Below are 22,415 nucleotides of genomic sequence, written 5' to 3' on the forward strand. Positions count from 1 at the left end.
CGATCTTCCGTAACACCAGGAAAGTCCCACTTTCCAAGTGATCTCCATGTTTCCCTTCGTTAGGTGATAACAGGACAGCTGAGCTGTCAGGAATACATGAGCACAAGAGTGAAACAAAACCACATTTCTCCATTTAACTCTCTGCACGAAGTGATTGTTACTCCCTTGACCTGTCCCCTGGCTGAACTTCTAATAACAGAGTTTGCTATACAGGCATCAGCAGATCATGGTAAATGAAGTTGTATTTGCAAGTGCTGCAAAGGTATCACCAGAGCAATGGAATGTACCTTGGAAGACTGAGATATTACTAGTTTCTTTACTTAGAAACAACTTTCTCAGCCAGTAGAACTATAACTGACTTCAATCTGCTGAAGTTCAGCTAGAAAAGTCAGTAACAAACCTCCTTTGTATCTTAAAAAAACAACAACATTATTTCATAAATCAGAACGTCTTGCACGTGACAACACGCAATAAATACAGACCTCGCCCTGATATTAAAAGGTTCTTTGCAATTCCAAAAGTTAGCAATTATTTCCATTCTGATCATGATTTGTTTGCATTTATAGACAGAAATAAAGAGCGGTGTTATATGTTTACACATATATATGTGCATGTGCAATTTTAAAGGAACATGTTCGTAGATCTTGAAATAACCATAAAAGGATGAACCCAGGAATTTTTAAGACATCCTACTGAATGTCCCAAATTCTGTATTCTAAAATACAAACAAAATAAGTTATCATGGTCTGTATGCCTGAGGCACAGAAAAATCAAGGGAACTGAAAAGAACTAAGATACTATTCACAAAAAAAAAAAAAACCAAGGCAATGACTAAATGACTAAGAAAGCTAAAGTGACCAAAGAATATGTCTAAAGACAATAAGAGTCTTCATTAAAGCTTGACAACAAAAAATGACATTTAAAAAAAAAAATTAAAGTGACATATCAAGCAAAGGTCCCTTGTGGGCTGTAAATGAAAAACAATGAAAGATGGCACAGAAAAGGCAGGAATATTCAGAAGGTGTATCTTTCAGGTCTGTATTTGACAACGATGAAAGATACACTTTTGCTGTTTGACACTGTTGATGGAGCAAGATTTTTTTGAATAGTGTTTGCCATGAGTCAACGTTTACGAATTCGGAGAGTTGAATAATTTGTACTCAAGAGTGTTAAGAAAACCATGGCCAGGCAGCTCTGACAGATGGGTGTGTTAGCAGGGGAGGCTCTGCTGGGCCAGACACCCCAGCCAGTACTTCCTCCTGCCCACTGCATGGGCCAAGAATATAAAACCCTTCCTGGTAAATCTGCAGATGACTCAAAGACAAGGCTTGCTTAAAGCTAGCTAAACACAACAAGTACATTTTAATAGTCAAGAATAACATGGCTGCAAATGAAGAAAGCAGAACCCTGTGAGACTGAGGGTCACGTTGTGGACAACAGCAACTGAGAGAGGTGGTTTGACAACATCAGTACTAATCTCCCAGAAAGCTTTTCAATCCCACTGAAAAAAACTACGGTAACATCCAAAAGCTACAGTTGGACATATTCAACCTCAAAATAAGGTAAAGTTTCTAAAAAGGAAAGGTAATTTAAGCAGCAAGAGGGGAAATTTGTGGCCTTACAATCACTCTGCAGTCCTCATGACAACGATGCGTAAGTTCTCATTTGGTTTCTATGGAAAAGCTCTATGATTTTGAAAAGAGAAGGTCACACAAGATTATTTTAACAGTACCTTTGATCTTAAGATCCATTTCAATGGGCTTTACATAGAGGGAAGCTTTACACATGCATCAAGATGCTCCTAGGGAACACAGTTCTGTACCATCCAATAGAACTATTAGAGTCTAAGGTTATACCAGGAAAATCTCTCACTAGAGTTAAATGAGTTCAGGGAGAGCTGTCTTAGCTAAGCAGCAAAATCCCTGGTAGAGCAGGGAGATGTTGTTGATGTGGCTTGTGGTTTGGAGAGACACTTCAAGTGCAACACCAGGAGAAGTTCTGGGGCTGGGTGTGCTGCATCAGTGCCAGAATTGTCACTGACCCAGAGGGTCCAGCACCAAGATGGGGTCTGCACTATGGGGAAGGTTGAGAAAACAGGTCAGTGTGACACCAAGCACAACTCACATTAACCTATTCAGTGAGCAAGTGCAAACCACTATGTAACCGATGAAGCAAGTGAAAGCTTGGGAGACAAAGCAACTCACCTTGGATCAAAACAAATGCTTGTAGCAGAGCCAAGCACAGAACTCAAATTCTCAGACTCCCAGCCCCACTGCACCTCCCCATAGCATACCACTAGATCCAAATAACTGTAGCCGATTTTCTTGTTCGCCCAACACAAAACTGTCTTTCCAGTTTTCTGTCAAAAGGTTGTTTCAGGCAAGCTTTGGTGTGTGGTTTAGCAAAGCCCGGTCTCCATTCTGATGCCTGCATTCAGTTCAGAGGGAGTGTCCCAAGAACAGAGAAATACAAGTTGTGAAGGCCAAAGGATGGGGAAAGAAACTAAGCATGAGGTCACACACAGTACATATGTAGAAAACCACCAGAGAATCTAAAATAAAAGTAGCTTGCAAGAAACAAAGCAGACACAAAGCACTCAATATGTACTAATTTGTACCTGGCAGACTCACAGATTGTTCTAATAGGAAAACACGTTAGGAGTGAATTGAGCAGGGAACACTTTTCTTTTAGCGGCTAGAGCCTGCTCATGTAGCAAACTGATCCTAAAAGTCACTGTCATTCCAACTATTCTGATATGATAACACTTTAAAAAGTCAACAGAACGGTTTTTATCCTTGATTAACTGCAAAGCTACCTGCTGCCTTTGGAAATCTCTTCCAGCTAGGGGTCACAATAAGCAACAGATGACAATCTAGGGAAGAGACAGATTTTCTTCACATATTTTTCTTCCCCAACCACATTGCTCTTATCTCCAGAGTCACCAATACATAACTATGAGCCTGGATTCTACTACATTCAGACACTTCTCAGGAATCCCTGTTTTGCATTTCTCACCAAAGTGTTCATTACACTAAATTTAAAATTCAAGTATCAATGTACATCAAGGTAACCAGCAGATAGTTAATGCAGAGAAATAGTTGTCTCTTTTTCAAATAGAAAAACCTTGAACAAATATCAGATTACCAACACGGACTCTGCTCAAAGCAAAGTTTTTTATTTTTGGCAAAGTCCATTTTTTTGTTCTGCTTTTCAGTTTTCTCACTGCCAATACCTGTGATTTCCAATTACAGGTGCAAAACTACGTGAGTGTACTTCTGAATCCTAGCTGGCATAAACAAGGCATCAAACTGTATTTGTCAGAGCCAAGACACAGGGATTTTACTCCCTATCTTGTTTTCTTCAGCTCTGCATGAAGTCAAGATTTCTAGTTACCACAGGAAGATAGTTCCAACAAAATAACGATAATACAACATATTACTACAGTGGTGAAGAGGAAGAAGGTGATGGACATGAAGCAGGAGGGGACACCTAACATCATCCACTGCCCCTCGGTTTACAGCCGAGTACCAGAGCATCTGTGGTGCTGGTGATGAAAAGGTGCATTTCTTGCTTTGTGCTATTTTTCCCTATTATAAAAAAAATAAAAAGGCTTGTAATAAATGTCATATTTCCCAGGTATCTATTCAAAGAACTATCAGACCTCTATGATCTCCTAATGTAGCATGACCATGTGATTAAAATCTACCCATTTTGTGCTCCAGGTGGTCATTTCAAACATTTAATCACCCACAAAATACTCAGGTGTATCATATTTCTTCACCTCTAAAGCACCTGCTCAGTAAAGACAGGTGTTAATTCTGTGGGTTTCAAAGTCCCTAGAGATTTTAGACATATCTTTCAGTCTTGGTTTTGTTTTTCTTTCATTTCGTGCTCCCCCCACCGCCCAGGAAAGCAGCCTGATGAAGCAGACCAACGAGGGAGAGGACGGAGCCCTCACAGAGCAAACACAAGGCACAAACCCAGGTAGAGCTGTTAGAAACAGGTGACAGCTACAGACTTGTCCCAACAGGCTCTTCCCTGCTTCTCAAGTTTCAAACCTGTTAACTGCTACATTCTTTCCAACAATGACTTTCTACAGGGGCAGGTTTAAATCCTATCCTGTTCTTCTAGAAGTCAGCAGCAAAATCCCCACTGATAGGAGAACTTAAAAATGAAATATCACAATCCTGAAGAAGAAAAAAAAGAATCACCACTTAATCCATTTTCTCCTTGTGATCTCAGTCCAGTAGTAACAAAAAAAGTAACCGGCTGAAATAACTTGGTATTGCCACAGAGTGCCTCACATTCCCCTGTCACTACATCCCACTGACAGTCAGATGGTGACACTGGAACTACTTTAGTGCAGGGATCATTCCGAATTTTACATCTGTTGTGGGTGACTGTGTAGGCAGCACTATCACAGTGCAAGGGTTTAAAAGATGAACAGAAGCAGCAATGGAAGCTCCAAAATAAAAATAGAGACTTGTTTTCCCTAAAGCAGCGTTCCAAAAGGAGAACAAGACGTGTGACAACAGAACAAGAACAGTGACAACCATGCAACTAAATTATTAGTACAGCTACATAACAAGAAAAATAAAGTCACCCAGATAAGTTACTCTCATACTAAAAACTGGTATGTCTTATGTGCACCCCGAGTTATGAAAAAGCTACTTGTTTTACATACCTGTTGTGTATTACTGAAATATATGCAATGGCTACGTATCACAAAGGCTCCTGTTGCTGGCAAGAAACTTCATACTAATATAAATTCCTCTACTGAAATGTAATTTTAAAGTATTTTGTTCAGCCCGCTAAAGTCTTTCAGTACTATTTAGTGCAAGAAACACACCGGAGAATATTTAACTAAATCAAAAAGGTAAAAAGTAAAGATGCTGTGCTAGGAAATATAGATTCAAATCAGCAATACCATACTCAAGAAAGCAATCATAGACAAATAAGTCATATTTTTATAAGCACCTGCAAGATTTCACAAATCCCTTTGTGGCAATAAGGAAGCTTTAATTGGTATTTTTTCAAATTACTTGTTACAACTTGCTTTTCTTATTCACCATCCCTACACCCTCTTAACATTCTTCCCCTTCCTATTGATGTTCAAATTGACTGAAGGATGGTTTCCAAACCACTGCTGAGAAGTTAATGCCTTGTGATTATGCTCCCATAGCAACCAAACTCCTGTTGGGGCTCTGTCAACTTCAGATACCCCTTGTCATCTTTATATATCAAGTCTTTCCCAACTACAGATATGCATTTCTCTTGCCAAATTCATTCTTTTAAGATGGGATGGGGGGGTGGGGAAGGGGGGGTGGGGAAGAAATCACCTAAGTCCTGTTAGAAAGATTTGTACATGAAGCAATTTAAGTTAGTTTTCTGGAAGTATATTTATTCCAGTTTTTTGCCCCTGTGCATGGTGTGGTGTTCTAGGCAATTACGCTAGTATATATTTCATCAGAGAAGGACAGTCTAAATTAAATTAAATTTCTGCTGCTACTCAGCTACATGACCTGTCTGAACCATTTATCCCTATCCTGAGTTATTATTAAACTTCTCATTTCCCCCATTTTTACACAAATAAACCCTATATTACAAGGGAAAAAAAAGGCATTCTAGGTTACTGATAAAACATGTTTCCCAGGAAAAAGACTGGGAAACTGGAAACAACCTCTGACTTCATTTCTATGCAAAATCTCCAGAAGTGATCAAAAGAGCCAACAACCTATATTAAGAATTATTCAAGGTAAAGAATCATATTGTTCCTCAATACATCAGCAATTCGCTGCAATCAGAAGCAGCCCAAGGTCTGTAACACTCTCCTCTCTTTACGGCAGCTTAAAAACACGTGAGCTGCTCTCTCTTCTGCTGAACCACAGAATTACACGCAGCCTTCCAAAAATCTTTCTGGTGCACAGGAACGAAAGTACCAGCGCCCTGTTCTGGGACCACTTGGCAAGCTATTCAGTCACAAAGCTGCACCCCCTCTACCCCCAAAGGAAAGCCAGGACCCCATCCAGTTCCGATCTAGTCTCACAGGAAGGGCTTTACCTTCTGATGACAGTTCTTAGTGTGAGTCCATCCCGTCCTCAGCCCGACCGGCCGGCTCCCGTCGGGAGCAGGACCTGGAGCGATGGGGGACGGTTTCTGTTCCCAGCAAAGCGCCCGGGACTGCGCGCACCCTGTGCCTCCCGCTCCCGCACGCACCCTCCAAAAGCGGCAAAATCCTCCTTCCCTGCACATTAAACTCACTCGGCAGCAGCTCGGCCAACCCATTCTCAAAAAGGAAAAGGGGGAAGAACACCGGCCCAGGCAGGGCAGGACCATTTCTCATCACTTGAGGTTGATACAACTCGAAGCATTTTGCCCTTGGGGAGAGGCGTCTGCCGCGTGTGAAATTAGTGCTCTCTTTCTTTGGATGTTACTAAATATTACTTGCAGAGCTCCTGAAGAATTCATACAGCCTCCTGGGTGTCAGTCTAGTTTTGTCAGACACACTTAGTTACACTGAGATTATATTCTAGTCCAATGTAGATAAATGCAGGCAGAGTGCTGGGGTCACTTGCCACACCAGTGCATGTATCCCTTGATCCTATTTGCACATTTTGGGTGGGCTAATGCTTCAGACATACTCTGAGAAAATCTGATTAATTTACAGTGGGTCCTGTGCACTGACCTTATCTGAGCTCTATCTGGCCCTATCTGATCTTTCAACAGGTATTTTCCACAATCAAAAATGTCCTGTAGTCTGCAGGACATACCTGTCAGACAAACAATCACAGCATGTGCTTCTGCTTTTCCTTACAATTTACCTAGGACATTCAGACAACATGTTCATGTTTCCTCACTTACTGTAAGAGCAGTAAAATTAAACATAAAGTAAATCACAGAGCTAACAAAGCATGCGCTGAACTCCACTGCTGCTTCTCATTTGCCTTTTCCCCATGCATTTTTATAGTGTCTGAAGATGACAGTGGTGACTGGGACATACTGGTTGAGAACAAAGTCTCTCCCAAGCCTGTAAGCCATCCAAACCAGTAAACGCCTAGTGCTATGAAAAAAGAATGGTAATACATTCTTCAGGGATGTTATTTTACTACAACTTTAACATACCACCAAAACCCAAACCCGTTTGGATCCATCATATCATCAGTCTTTGTTCAGTCCATCAATTGCTTCATTTACAGAAGTGTTTAAAATTTTACTTAGCTTCAACCTGTATGACCAGTACAGGTTGCATCATTAAAATGCAGTAAATGACACATTTTGTGATACTCCCTACATAACTACTATGAAAACAGCCTTGCTAAATAAAGTGTTCAGCAGAAGATGGTATGTTAGCCTTTCATTTAACATTTCTGAATGGAATTGAAATAAATCTCTGTTTTAAGAGATTCTCTACGTGGTTCCTCAAGCTATAAAGCATACCGCTATAAGAACATCGGACCAGATGCATGAATGTAGCAAAGTACCGAACTGAACTCTGTGCTGCATGGATCTTTGCAGAAAAGGGTTTTCACGGGAGCTGTGAGCCTAAAGCTTCTTAAAATAAATTACATCAAAACATATAGGTGACCAAATTTCCCTGCAAGTCAATCAGCTGAAGCATCTGAACACTAACAGCCACACGAACAAAGTTGCTTGCATGGTTAAGCATTGGCAGAAGGCACATCCTTGAACAATATAAACACCTATTGTTCCAATAAATAATTTACAGTTCTTATGGGAAACAGCGACGTTGTTCTCTCATTTATGTGTTATTTATTTATTTAGAACTGACTCATTCACATGTAAAGAATCGGCAGAAACTTCCCTGAACCCCTCACAGCACAGGTTTCTAAATCTAGCTCTGAAAACAATACCTGAAGAAACTTGGAGGTTCCTCTGGCTCCCATCCTTTGCCTCTTAAAATATGGGCACGGTATCCTTACACAACCACAGCAGCTTTTGCTGTTTGGGTTGTTTTTCCTCTCAATAATTATTGTTATTTATTTCTAACTGCAGAAGTCAAGGTGCCTCAGAATTGACATCTTGCAGAGTTAGCTGCAGCAGCAATAAGACACCTTAAAATTCTGACGCATTAAAGTATCTACAAGAACTAAACCTCCTTCACATTAAACGCCACATATTCAACTACTCCTCCTCTTTAAAACCAGGGGAAGCTCAGCATAAATAACAAAATCAAAAACACATTTAGAAATTGACCTTGCAGGCTGAAGCCAAGGGAGCCTTCTGGTGCGCTGGCATTTCTCTTTCCAGCTCCATCTGTTCGAGTGGCCAATCGCCACTGCTCCCAAGGTGGGCGCAAGTGTCAGCAGAGCACGGAAACACACACAGGGCAGGCAGGACAACAGGAATTTGAGCTACGCACAGCTAGGGGAAATCACACAGTGACTTCTTATTTGCAAATGAATATTAAGCAAATGATATTGGAAAAATAATGGGTAGAGTAGCAAGATGGTTGAGGGATTTGATAGCAGATGCATGCATTTGTATCTCTAGATCATGAGATCAGATCCTGTTCATATAAGTAAAAAGTTAAAACTGTAAGACCCAAATCTTATTCTCAAACTTTCAGTATGATTTCATGCAAAATATCCGCCTGTTTCTGCCATGCTGTCTTCTTTCTGCAGAAATAAAAGAATACTACTTAAAATTTTTGTAGAACTCTTCAGATAAGCAAAGGTGAAAGACACGGATGTAGGCATGATCCACCATTCTCTGAAGTCAACAGATAGCTTCTCATTCATATAACATATTTTGAATTAAGCCCTGGAGGTATAGTTATATTGTGTATAATAACCACACCAAAAATTATTTAGGCCAGCATCTTTCAAATACCTAAATATGTGCTGAAGTTGAAATAAATTTGTGGACTTACACATGTCTACACAGAAATTTGCAGGATTGGGATCAGATGGGCATCTCTCAATAGGCAAGCCTTGAGCTATAAAAAATAGCTGAGTAGAAAGTCTATGTGAAAGTCCTTGCTCTCTCTACACTGCTATTGCCTGATAAAAACATTTTTCACCAGAATTAATGGGAAATTAGTAATTTTTCACAAATAAAGATTCTGTTTGAGAAACCAAAAGAAAGAATATGGATTGGTGTTGCCTTGACAACATTCCCTGAAATATTCAAGCATTAAAGGATCCAATATGCTCAAGAAAGTTGCAATATCTATTTCATATTGGATACTTATCACATTTTTGTATTGGCATGCACTCATCTATCATCTGTGATTATTTGTCATGGAAAGTTATGTGCCAAATAATACATGAGAAATTATCTGAGATGCCTTAAATGCACACGGTATTTTTCTTGCATATTTTCATGGCTACTGAAAGCTGTTATATCTATGATCCATGATATGTGGATATTAGCAAAATAAGTACTGTTCTTCTCATAATGCATTTCTGAACTGACGACAAACATGAGCAAAATCTGTAAGCTGGCAACATTGCAAGGAATCTCATTTTCTCTTTAAATTAAATATATATATATATATACATATATATATTTTACTGGAAAAATAGATGTCAGAATCCTCTGTGAACACAAAGTAGAGATGTAATAAGAAGAAGCAGAAAATAAAGCAGAACTACAACGGCATGCTGCTAATTGCTTCTGATCCATTAGAGGGAAGGCTTTGTAGACAATGTACTACATACTTTCCTCCAGTCTCTTCTCATCATTTCTTTAGCTGGAGATGATGAAATAGTATCCTCTGCTCCTAACATACCAAATTATTTTATTGACAAATAAAAAGGAAGATAGTGATCAGTGATTTTTTTTTTCCTACCCGATGTTAGTAGGTATAACTTGGGTTGGTCAGTGATGCCATAACCTCTACCTACTCAGTTCCTGTAATTGTGCTACTTTACACCAAAATGTGGTTTCCTTCCCAAGAGAGGGAGCAGGACAAGAGACAACTTGCATGATACAAATCAGCAAAAATACCCATTTGCCAAAGAAACGTTGCCAAAGAAAACAGAGAAGGAAGACAGTAATCCTCCTGTGAGAATCTTGAGCTTTATTTAAGTTACAAGTTCAGGTGTACTGAGATGTTGTGGGTGATTTCCTGTACAGGATAAGGAAATAGTTATTTTTCCTACCTCAAAGGGGTCTGCAGCCCTCCCTGACCTGTGGCATCTTGTGCTGGGAATCACCTTCCATGGCCCTTTGGCTGCTTCTGATCTCTCATCTCTGTTACTACCAGTGGATTTCTGTCATGCTCTGACTGCATCCTTCAGACTTCCCTTTCCTGCCCAAAGGGGACACATATGCTGACACATGATTTTTCTCATCTTAAGTTTTGACTTATTCATTCCTTTACTTTAACTTAGGGGGATTAAACACTGTACCTTTGGAACTGTTCATCTCTGACAGCGTAACAGGTTCAAGGATGTGCCAAGAAACTAACCCACGGTTCTGATAAATTGCTCTGATTATTGAATGTTGGCTGCTCACCTGTACCTTCCGCTCTTCTCAAGTACCACCTAATGACACAAAGTGCTGCAATGTCTCTCCTGCATCTGCAGATGATACCTGGAGAACGCTAAAACATGGACTATCTGGACTGCTAATACAGACTGAAATGCAGTTCAGCCAATGTCTGAATGGCCTCCCTGACTACACAGTATTAATATTAATTTTTTGGTGAAAGTTTCTAAAGACTTGTCCAGTCTGTACCTTTCAGATAGCACTCAGCCTTTAAATTGCATTTAAACAGATCAGGACAGAGTTGCACTATAGAGTAATTCAACTACAGGCTTTACAAGAGGTTGGTCTTAGTTACATATTGAGAACTAGTGCTGCCATCTACTGTATTATTATGGGTTGTGCCTCTGATAATCAACAAGAACCGCAAATATTCAAGCAAAATTCCTAGTCTTACCCAGAACTTAGCACGCTTAATATTTCCTTGTATTGACAAAGCCATTCAAAGGGTCTGTTTCTAATTCATCAGCACATTCTGATTCTGCAAGGGCACGATCCTTTCAAAAAGCTACATTTCTTTCTCAGTGATGCTAGGACAAGTGACTCGAGTGCAACCTTGCTATATTCACATCCACTGCACAACAGGCTCTAAACAGGAATAGTTCATTTATTCCCAGCTCTCCACAGATTCCAATAAGCTCCTGGTTTATAATTTTCATCTCCATGCCACTGAATAGGTTACATTGTTTGCAGGTTAGAGCACTTCTCATGTGCATCTAAAATAATTTTAGAATTATTTTATGCTTCCCAATCTCACAAATCCAATTCCTTCTCTCCTGCAGTGCTTCCCGTGCTGGAATGCAACTCTGGTGTCACCAATACGCAGTACTAAACTGGAAAACTCATCACTTAGACAGGAATTGATAAACAGATGGTAGCAGACCACTAGATTAAAGTGAGAGACACAGCATTTCTTCTCAAGTGAAAACTCAGACTGTTCTCACTAATTATCTATGCGGGTCTCTGAAGGAATTAGATACACATTGCAAAAGAGGCAGACTAAGAGCGTGGCTAATTAAAAACCGCACTCCCAGTAGATGCAGTGACAAATGCACCAGGTGTCCACACACGTTCCGAGTCCCTCAACGGGTGGTTACCATCTGGTTAATATTCTGAACACCCAACCAGAGAAACCTCCAGAACTAAAACCACAAGTTGTTACCACTTTAAATCAAACCTAAAACTTCTCATATGAGGGCTGACACAGTCTTATATCTGTAGCAGACGTGACACTAAAAACAGAACCTGTAATACACATTTACTAGCAAATTCCAGCTGATTTCTATAACACTTGCACATTTATTTTCTGTTATTCACTGTAAAACATACAGCACCTGCAGTTTCTTCTTCACAAAATGCACAAAATTTCTTTGTGGTGCTCCATTTCTTCCACAAACTTTATTATGTTTTATTTATATTCATATTTATATTTATTTATTACAAGGAAAGTGGACTATTAAAAAAGCCCACTAAATCTGGAGTCAAGCCATACAGCTCAGCTCCAGACCTGAGCTCAAAGCTTAGGTTCTTTCCATTAAACAGCTTCCTACATGGAAAGGAGATAACAGTTTTGCTCCTCATTATCTCAGTGATAGTGTGATGACAAGGAAGGTCCTCTGCATTTTCGCCCCCTAAACATTTCAGTGATGGCACAGAGTAATCCATGCAGAGTTCAAGGATTCCAGCTCAAAGGGGACTCATCAGAGCCATGGGAGATGGAAATCAGTACTGACAACAAAAGACACACATATCTATAAAGTTTTGGCCAGTTTCAATGGTAACGTTGAGGACTCCAACTAAGAGCCAACAAAAGAGATGCTTCTGATTTTTCTGACTTCTTGTTTCTGATCATATAATTTACCTCTCCAGCAAATTTCTCTCTCTCACCTTTTCAGCATCATTCAGATCATCTGGCCTCATTTGAGAAGAGAAATCTCATGTCCCAAGTTTTGGCAAACCTACGGTTGCCAAAGATGATTCTAATACAGAAATTACCTCTGCAAATATGTCGGATCTGATGCAGAATAAGCAGTGCAGTAGACTTGGCAGATCACCATTAAAAGAGAAACATAGAAACCACAAATCTATAGAAGCCAGTGCAATTAATTCCCTATAATATACTTTTCCTGATGACTGCAAAGCTAAAACACTGAAAATATTTCTGAAAATTAGAACCTTTGCTCTAAAAATCAGTAGAACTTTCCTATGAGAATTTTTGTATTCTCTGCAGTTGCATGAGGACGTAACACCTACCTCTAGGACTTTCCCAGTAATGAACTGGTGACATGCTTCGCATTTGACTCCAAAAAGAACCTGATAGTCCTTTTCACAATAAGGAATACCATCTCTGAAAACAAAAATCCACAAATTACAAATCACATTTTAATAAACGGGTTACAGCATGACTTTGTACTCTTCACTTGTCTTCAGTCTGGAATTCTTACACACAGCAATAGGCAAATGGGAGAAAATTCAAGGGGAATATTTTGTAGTAGAAGAAAAAAACCCAAACATAATATTCTCATTAGTGTCTCTCAGAATTATTCTTTGAATTCCCATCAAGAAAAAGCATCCAGTAGAAACCACTGAAGTAAATCTCATTCTTTAGAACAGACTCTCTTGACCTACAGGTGGTGCAATTCTAGGGAATCAGCAGAATGAGAGTGGGATGAGAGGAGATCACATCTCTACCACAGGCAGGTAGTTTTTGTTTAGTTCAGCAAAAAAATCTTTGGTAGTCTGCAAGGGTATAATCAGTTACTTTTAAGTGTAAGGTTATTTAGTTTTTTAGTATGAAAAGGAACATACATATAGTAAAAGTGGAAACACTAGTCAGCTTAGGAGTATTTCTCAGGCACTGAACTTCTGAGAAATTACAGATGCTACTTTTTGTTAAATATTATACACCCATTAATGACAGGTTTGTGAAACATACATTGTCTTTCTAGTTTTTCTCTGTTATATGCTTAAAGGGGGAACAGAAACTGCATCTTCATTCTCTCTATTTCATCATTACACCATTTGTCCCCATTCACTTCCTCTATAGTTCCTTCCACTCAAAAACCTCTTTATTAGTTTCTTACATGGAGATGGGAAACAGTGTCAGATCAATTACATTGTCGTGTTTATTCTCTAGCAAAGGCAAGCAATGGATAGGTTCCTACTTTTGTTCCTCAAAATTACATGTTGGAGAACAAAATGTCACAACGCTTTATGTGGCTAATACAGAAAACAGATGCAGGGAATTCACCTAATCCTTTGTGGAAACATACACCCCCGTCTATTATATATTGGTATTAAATATGGACTAATATCATTAAACACACCTTTCAGTTTAGTTTCCTTTCCCAACTTCGCTTTCACTGGGAACAAAGATTTTGGCGCATATGGAAAGGCGGTAAAAACTGCATTTTGAAAGGTGAACTTTGCTGCAAACTCCTTTCCATAGGCAACCAGAGCTCACGCCAAGAGTGCAGAATAGACACAGAGGTTACTTACTTGCTGATGTATTCCCCGGTTAGGACCTTCCCGCAGGCCTTGCACTTAAAGCACCCGAGGTGCCACTGCTTATCCAGAGCTAGCAATGCTTGGCCATTTTTTATGTCTCTTCCACAACCAGCACAATCTGCAAGTAAACAAACAAATGCATTTGTTGTCAGTTACTTGGTTCATTAACTCTCATTAACCAGCCATCCATTGTAACCCTTGATGAACACAGGGGAGAATTATACAGTAGTGCAGATTTATGTCTATCTTCCTTTTCTCAAACACTTCTCAGATTCAATCTTCATCACTATAGATATGTTCAGTAGCAGAGGGAATGTACCTCCTTCGTTTTTCATGCTGTTTATGATTCAAAGACTGCCAGGCAAGCTCCATACAAACTTCACATTTTGTTATGAAGGAGCTACAAAAATCATCACTGCAAGAAGTTCCCATCTTCTAAAGCAATCGCTGTTGTTTCTCGTTTTGCTTTTATCGAGAACTTGACTGCTGAGACGAAGCTGAACAAGGAGATCCCAGCGAGCACCGTCTGCATGTCCCCGTCGGGTGGCAGCAAAGCCCAGCGTGTCCGCCCAGCACAGGGCGGTGACACATCCCAGCCGGGACCAGGGGACAGACCTTTTTTCAGGGAGGGCCCAAGGCAAGGGTGACAGCATGGTGACAACAGCGAAGGCTGCATGGCAGGGCAGATTGTCTTCCACCTGCAGCTGTGGGAAACTGTAGTTCTCATGGTCTCCAACAGGCACAAGGACTCTTGCTCAGGGATTTTTGGTACTATCTTAGCAGTTGACACTCACTTTTCACCACGATTCTGAAAGGCTTTTTGATGGCAGAATGCAAACCTGAAGCCAGGAGCACTGAATGCCCTCTGTCCCAGAGGATGCCACAATGTCTCATGTCACATCACAAATCTCTGGCTCAGCCCCAAGCTCCCATTCCTCCCCATTCAAACCTAAAATACTCAGGAGAAATTTCCTGGTAAGAGGCAATTCAGCACATGGTAAGATCTGAAGAGACTGATGTGGCAGAGAGCGCTGAACTGCCAGGGTTGTGCTACAGTTCTGTGCTCAGCCCGAGGGGACAGAAGGACAGAGGGGAGGGAAGGCCTGGAAGAGCAGTGAAGCAGAAAGGGAATGCCCATCAGCTGAGGCACACACACAAGCCACAGAGGAGACAGCCTGGAACAAAGCATTTTCCATATTTTATTATCCCCAAACTCAGTGTTTCTCTGGCAAATGTAACATCCCAAACAAACAGAGATCAAGAGTGCGATCTGGGCACTTAAGGCTCAGCTCATCCTGGGGAAAAGCTTGTCCTGACTGCACTGCTCAAGCTGAGAGACCAGATATAGCCTGAAAACCTTCATCTCCTCATGGCTTTGCAGCCCAGGCAACCCCACACTTTGCAAAAGGGCAAGTCCAAGTTTATTATCACAACTGATAATGAGAGTCACTCCTTTTGACACTAAAAAGCCTGACTTTTGTTTCCTGGATAACGGGCCAAGAGAGCCCCAAATATTATAAATTCTGTGTATTCCTGCTATCCAGGTCACCATTTGCAGCACGTCCCTCTTTCTGTCAGCATCACCCTTCTCAAACCCCTTGGAAAAAAAAAAGGGGGGGTGCTAAGCCCCATGGTACCTTGTGATAAAATGCAAGTCTGTTGACATGACTTGGACTCGAAAAACAACCCTGAGATGACCTAATACCAGGACTTTACTCTAGAGGACAAATGTTGCAAATTGAAATGATAAAATGACAAGGACTGACACCATGTAATGGATCCCTCTGCTCTTCAGTGCCAGCTCAAGGCTCCATGCCACTCTGTAACAGCAAAGGCTGGATAAGGTCATCAAGGAGGCTCTGGAATGCCCAGCATGAGGCTGAGGAAGGGACAAGGAAAGATCTGCCAGGGTGGCTCTGGTACCCTGATCTTGCCTTCAGTTTTGAGAGGCTACTACATCATCTCTCGAGGTCACTTCCAGGCTATTTTTCTTACGCTAAATATAAAACCTTGCGATTTGTCCTCCCAAGTGCGGCAGCAAATGGGATCTTTCCTCCAGTCTCAGTGGGTGCTGAACTGCAGTTCTAAACAGCACCCATTCCTCAGGTTCCCAGCACTGCTGCCTGCCCTGGTGTGCCAGCTTCCACATTCCTGACCTGGGGTCCTGCCAAACCGGGGTACATTCCCTGTTACATTAATCCCTCAAACAATCTGCTTCTGTGAAGCTGAAATTTCTCAGATATGCTTCTAACTTCTATGCTTCGCAGATATTTTGTTTCTAATTGAATTTCTGAAGCAGTCAGAATAGAAAAATCACTTTACACAAAAGGTCTACCTAGTCCAATATCTTTATTGGTGCCAAAACCACCTGTTTGGAGGAAGCAGGGATCCATGAAGTATCCCTACCTATTTAGTTGCTTCTTTGTAAGCCAAAGGTGGTGTTGCTGTGCTTATTCTTGTGCTCATGTGTGATACAAGGGGTTGATAACATGCTTTCACTATTCTATAGCAACAATGACATTTACTTACTCTTTCTAGGCTCCTTGAAGTGCTTTGCAAGAGTAAATTAACATCATTATTTCCATTCTACTAATATCACAGATATGTTTTATGTCTGGAATCAAAGTAAGCTAATAGCCCAGTACTGTCATCTTAGGCTGAGATGGCTTTTAACTAAACCTGATTTTAACTCTGGCAAAATGGTTGGGTGCATACATGAAAAGCAAGCAATTATCATTATCTCTTAAAATAGAAAGCAAATAAGGCCGGGTTGAGCTAAAAAAAGACCATTTGTTCAGCCAAATTCTACAAATAAAAGCCATTTATGATCTCAGGCCTGCATGAGAGACATTAAAGCCTCTGGCTGAATGTCAGCAGCACACAGCATATGCAGGCAGGATCTCACTATCACACTAAGCACAATCTGCAGGAGCCTAACCTCTAACCAGCACACACTGCGAATAAAAGGGCCGTGAGGTATGACAGAGTGGTCCACAACCGCAGGTCAGAGCTGAATTGTACTTAAAGCTGAAAATGCTTCTTGAAATTTTGTGCAATAGGTTCCCACCACATTTCTCTCCAGCTTCATACCTGGGTCTGACAGACTAGAACCCCTGATCTTGAGTTTTCTTTATGTCTTATAACCCAAATTCTTCCCTACTTCCATTCCTTGCACATCCACACGTTCAGCTGTGCCGGGATATCGAAGAGGAGGAAAGTGCAGCATCCTGGTTAAAGTGCAGAGTGAGCAGTGCCATTCCTATATGCACTTAAAATCTAAAGAAAAGCATACCACAAAAAACACTACGTGCAATTAGGTTTGAGCTGAAGGATAACAGCACTGATTCTCAGAAGAAATGGGAAGTAACACTGTTCATATGTTTTGTGTCCATGACCAGAATCTTCAGCTGTATGACAGCCATCTCTCAATAAAAACACTGCAGTACGACCTCAATAAGGACCCAACCAGAATAAGGTTAGCTGGGAATGTCAGTAAGATAATGTATTCCCCCAAATCCATCCTAAGCAGAGGAAAAGGATTGTATCTGAGAGCGCTGGACATGTAGTTACCCAGATCACAGGGGAGCCTCCCTGGGCTGCCTATGACGCCAGCAGCTGCAGCTTCTACAGGTAACATCCACTTGCTCAGACACTGTGTATAAAATTGAATTCACTCTCATAACAGCATTAGCTGACAGCACCATTTTTTATCCAAGCAAAAGCTTCTTACACGATTCCCTGTCAGAGATGCTTAAACATACCTGTTGTATCTTTCACATACTCTGGCTAGGCCTGCTCAATCTGAAGATATATCCTAACGTATTTAAGCTACAGCTCTGGAAGAAAATAGTCCAGAAGGGTGTCATATTTGATGTGTCCAGATACAAAAGCAAATGCCAATGCCTGGACAAAAGGGCTGTGATGTGGAGTCAGCCAGTCCAAAAGCAGGGAGAAGTGGGGGGGCAGGACAAGGAAAAATAGCACAGCATGATAATATTATGGATGATTAACACCTCCACCCCTCAAGCACTTCAAGTAGCCTCAGGCTACAGATGTAGCCCAGGCTGAGCTGCCACCCATGACACCTTGCTTGTAAAGATATGAGGAGAAAATGCGGTTCCCTTTTTAGCATCTGCATCACCCCAGACACCCAGGAGTGACACATCCTGCACAGCAACCCATTCGTCACTGCCTAAATTAAGCGGTGGATTTTCTTCCTTTGCCTCCCTCCCCTGTGCTCAGCCAATAGCAGGAGCCCCCATCCCTGCACAGGCGATACAGCTGGATTAACCCTGAGCACACTGCATAAGGCATCACCCGCACCCATTTCCATCGCTTTGACAATTCTCCAGCAAATATACATTTACCTCACAGTCTCTGCTCACCCCATATAACTGAAGAAAGGGAAATCACCTCTCCCTGCTTTAGTCCTAATGAACATGCTTATGCAAAGTCACGTGCAGGGAGAGTTTTACATGAGCATGTTAACTCTGCTCACTGAGCAGAGTTAATTGCAGTCTGACTTAATGATCCATAATTAAGTCACCAAAAAGTTCCTTTCAATCCTGATGGCCATTAGCAGCACATGGCTAGATAAAGTCTGAAGCTGCCACAACTCCTATGAGTCACAGGAGTAACACTCATTTTATACTCCTTTTGTTACTGTTCCCCTTGCTATAAAACACAGATAAATTAGTTTTATAAAGACAGCACCAGCAGGCTTCTGCCCTGAAACAGGTAAAGCAGGGCAGAATGAGGGGCATTATTGTTATCACCATCAACAAACAAGTTTTCATTGGACTTACACAGAAATACATTGTCAAACACAGCTGGACCTAAAGAGCAAGCTATGAGGAACGGTGATTTGGAAGTGAAGGAAAAGGCAAATATCACTGAAGTCAAGGCCAAGAAATCTCTAATTGTAAATAACTCTCAGCAAGCCTGAAAACCAACCTGCATCCCAATAAATCTTCTGTGGCAATTTGAAGGTTGCACATTTTTAAGTTCTCATCGAGTTAGGAAGATCAGAGTTTTTCCTCAGTCACCCTTTAACCACAGGTCAGGTAATGCCTTTCAAAGCTCTGTTTTAAAATTAAATGTTTTGATGAAATCACACAGGGTTTTCCAGATCATCAGGATTATTTCTGTCAAAGCTAAAAATACAACCTCACTTTGTCTGTTTACAATACAGTAAATGCTTCCGAAGTTTAAAGCACAACCATTTGATCGTCAGGGCAGCGATGAGTTCTGCAAGTCAGAGAAGGACATGCAGCATTGGGAATTTTACATCCAGGATTTAGATCTGAGTGTGTAACTCAATTTCACAAAGAAATCTGCTGCCAGCCCCTTCCTCTTTGCCAGCTCAAGGATGGGAAATGTTTGCCAGAACAAAATGGACTATTGCCCTTTTGCTAAAGGCAAAACAAACCCATGCGGGCAGCCTTGTACTCCTGAAATCTAACAATAAGAGGCTGGATACATACAATGGAGGGAAATAAATCCCCCATGGGAAGGGGAGCACAGCTTCCACAGTTTATTATAAACGGCAAGTTGGGGAAAACTGACATTTTCAAAATGAATACTTAGGGAAATAAAACTATTTTAGTTGATTAAATATGGAAAGAAATCACAATGGCATGAACCGGCATTATTTGCTTACAACACAGGTCCCTGTTAACCGCCTACGAGTGCCTAATGTTTACCCGCCTTTTTAAGAAACTGCTTAACATACATCTTGGATATATCATTACTGTAAATAGTTCTTGCATTGTCTGATGTAATTTAAATTCATTTGCAAAGATGAATGCTCTTCCCCAAATCTACTTTGTTAATATGACATTATTTTATCAAAGGAGGTTTTATTTTTCCCCTTTGTTTTGAGGTAAGTATTTGTGTTCATGTTCTACCCAGGAAAAGGAAACAGTATTTCCCCTCTTCCCACATCTTTCTACACCTCTTTTCCAAAGGAAGTCAAAAGCAATTGATCTTTTAACCTGTTACTCCTGCAAACTGTTCTTGCAAGCAACATACCACCAATGTGGCCGTTTTCCATAAGATCAGCCTCAGTGTCTTCTTCAAGCCCACCTTTCACATAAGTGCCTGAACTCAAAACCAAGGGGTGAATGAAACAGGACGAGGAAGAAACAGCAGAGATGCTACACACTATTTAATAGAAGAGTTTGAACTGTCCCATAAATGAAAGATAAAGGCTGGGTTGGTTGGTTGGTTTGGTTTTCCAGCTAAGGACCCCCAGCTGTAAAACTACTCTGATGGATAAACCACAGCCAGGTATATCTTTATAGTCTTTACCCTGTTATTTCTCTTACCACACTTCAGTACTGAGTTCCAAACAAGTTCAAATTCACCATTCCATCTCACGATACCACAACTGAATTGCTTGGTTAGCAAACGAGCTTCACCATTTAATACCCAGCTCATGGAAAGCACATTGTGTCTCTTCATCTGCAGACTATTTTGGGTGATTTTCAACTGTTACTCTCGGAAAGCAAGCAATTCCAACAGGGTACAACCTCTGACAATAGGAATGAAAGATACAGCAACTTTTCAGAAGGTTTTTATGCCATGACAAGCCACGGCAAATAAAGATCTAGTTAAAAACTAATTAATTTCTCATATTCTTTTAAAGTGACCTCTGATTCCTGATGTACTACCTGGCAGGCTTGCTGAGCATGACAATTCCTCTTATCTCCAGTGATCTCCTTCAGTTGTGTTTTCCTGAGCAATTCCTTGCACTTGCCCCAGAATGTTCTTTGGAATTACCTTTTGATGAGTAGCTCTCTGGAAAAAGCTAAGGAGATGGACCTATTTTGATTCCAAGTTCAAGATGGGGCTACGCTTAGATAAGTAAGAACCAATACACTCTTACAGTCTATTCACAGTTGGTTTTGCCTAATTTACATGTAACACAAAAGTATGAAAAAAAAAAAGGTAAACTGGACTGAAAATACCTTCCTGAAAAACAGTAATTTTTGTGAAGGGCTATGTTTCAATAGAAAACTCACAATTCAGAAACTTCCTGCCCTGCAACAACTGTATTCTCCATAGAGTTCCTGCCCTGTCTCTATCACCCCAAAGTCAGTCTATAACAACGCTTCATATTCCTCCTGAGGAGGATCCAAGGCAACGTATTATAAAAAAAGCAATTATAATACCCATCTGAATAAAGGAAGGCTACTCAAGTAATTTAGCCACTGTTAGGAAACAGAAGTGAGGACTATAAGGAATCCAAGAAAACAATTCAAATTACAAAAACACCTCAAAAATTGCCAAATTCTTCCAAAGAGTAAATCTCCTTGAAGTAATCACAAAAGCAGGTCAGTGTCATGGGAAGGATGTATCAAGGTGTAATCTAATGGCTTTTGCCAGAAAGGAACTGTGCTTGGGTTTGCACCGTTTCTCTGAACTTTGTATCATTTCATGCATGTTGATTTGCTTATTTTATTCTTAAAAGTGGGGAAAGGGTAAAATACTAGAACCACTGTATGCTCAATATATTAAGCCATAAATGTAGTTGTCCTAGATTAAAGGGGAATACTGATATTTATATATATATATATATATATATATCTATATATAACAAACAAACCAACCCCACCACAATGAAACAAACAAACAAAAGGATTTCACTTAAAACCAGCATTTTAGATTTTAAAAATTCAGATGAGGTCTCAAAACACAGAGAATAAACTTGCTCTCCTTTTCCTACCTTTGAATAAATTGACATATTTTAAGTTCTGCCACTTTTAAAATCCTTAAGGGCATTATGACCCAAAGTAAACGGTTTTATAAGCTACATATCCTTGACAAATCAGCTGGTTCAGAATTAAATTAAATTGCAATGCATTTACTTTCTTGATGTGTTTAACACATTTCAGTCAGTTTTCTGAAATTAAAAAAAACCCACAATGCTATTTTATACATTCTAATTGCATTTCAATTTCCATTCAAATAGAGCTTGACATAAACAATGAGCAAAAACAGCCGTTAGTGAACAAAATATAGATGTTAAAGAATATGATTAATATATGCAGAGCTGTATCAGTTTAATTAAATGTGTATAAATATGGAATATCCTCATGCTCATCAATTAGCCTTTCGTAATTAAAAATCTAAATGTAAAACAAGGTTACGATCCATTATTCTAATCAAGGTTTCCACAGTTCTCACGTAAACCATGATTAAAATCAGTGATTTAAATGGCAGTGTTTGATATCAATCCACAATGATGTCTGTGGCGTGTCCTGATTCTGTGGCAAACCAAAAAAGAAGATATGGGACTAAATGAGCCCCTAAAGCCCCCAAAATCCTCAGCTGAATCTCCAGTACCTAAACATAGGTGTGCGAGCTTGAATGCCACAGAAATGAGTGTTTCTGTATTC

The 22,415-nt window shown here is 40.3% G+C and overlaps 1 protein-coding gene across 12 annotated transcripts in view; it reads right to left on the reverse strand.

Moving 5' to 3' along the window:
• ABLIM1 (actin binding LIM protein 1) overlaps nt 1–22,415 on the reverse strand; it is a 196,473-nt gene that overhangs the window by 57,354 nt on the left and 116,704 nt on the right. For all 12 annotated transcript variants that reach the window (XM_071812181.1, XM_071812180.1, XM_065843401.2 and 9 more), the window contains exons 5-6: nt 14,008–14,134; nt 12,763–12,856 (exon numbers count right to left, since the gene is read on the reverse strand). In XM_071812181.1, coding sequence (XP_071668282.1) covers nt 12,763–12,856; nt 14,008–14,134 — 221 coding nt within the window. The remainder of the gene's footprint in view (nt 1–12,762; nt 12,857–14,007; nt 14,135–22,415) is intronic.

Source organism: Patagioenas fasciata, chromosome 8 (assembly GCF_037038585.1).
Source record: "Patagioenas fasciata isolate bPatFas1 chromosome 8, bPatFas1.hap1, whole genome shotgun sequence".
NCBI classification, from domain to species: domain Eukaryota; kingdom Metazoa; phylum Chordata; class Aves; order Columbiformes; family Columbidae; genus Patagioenas; species Patagioenas fasciata.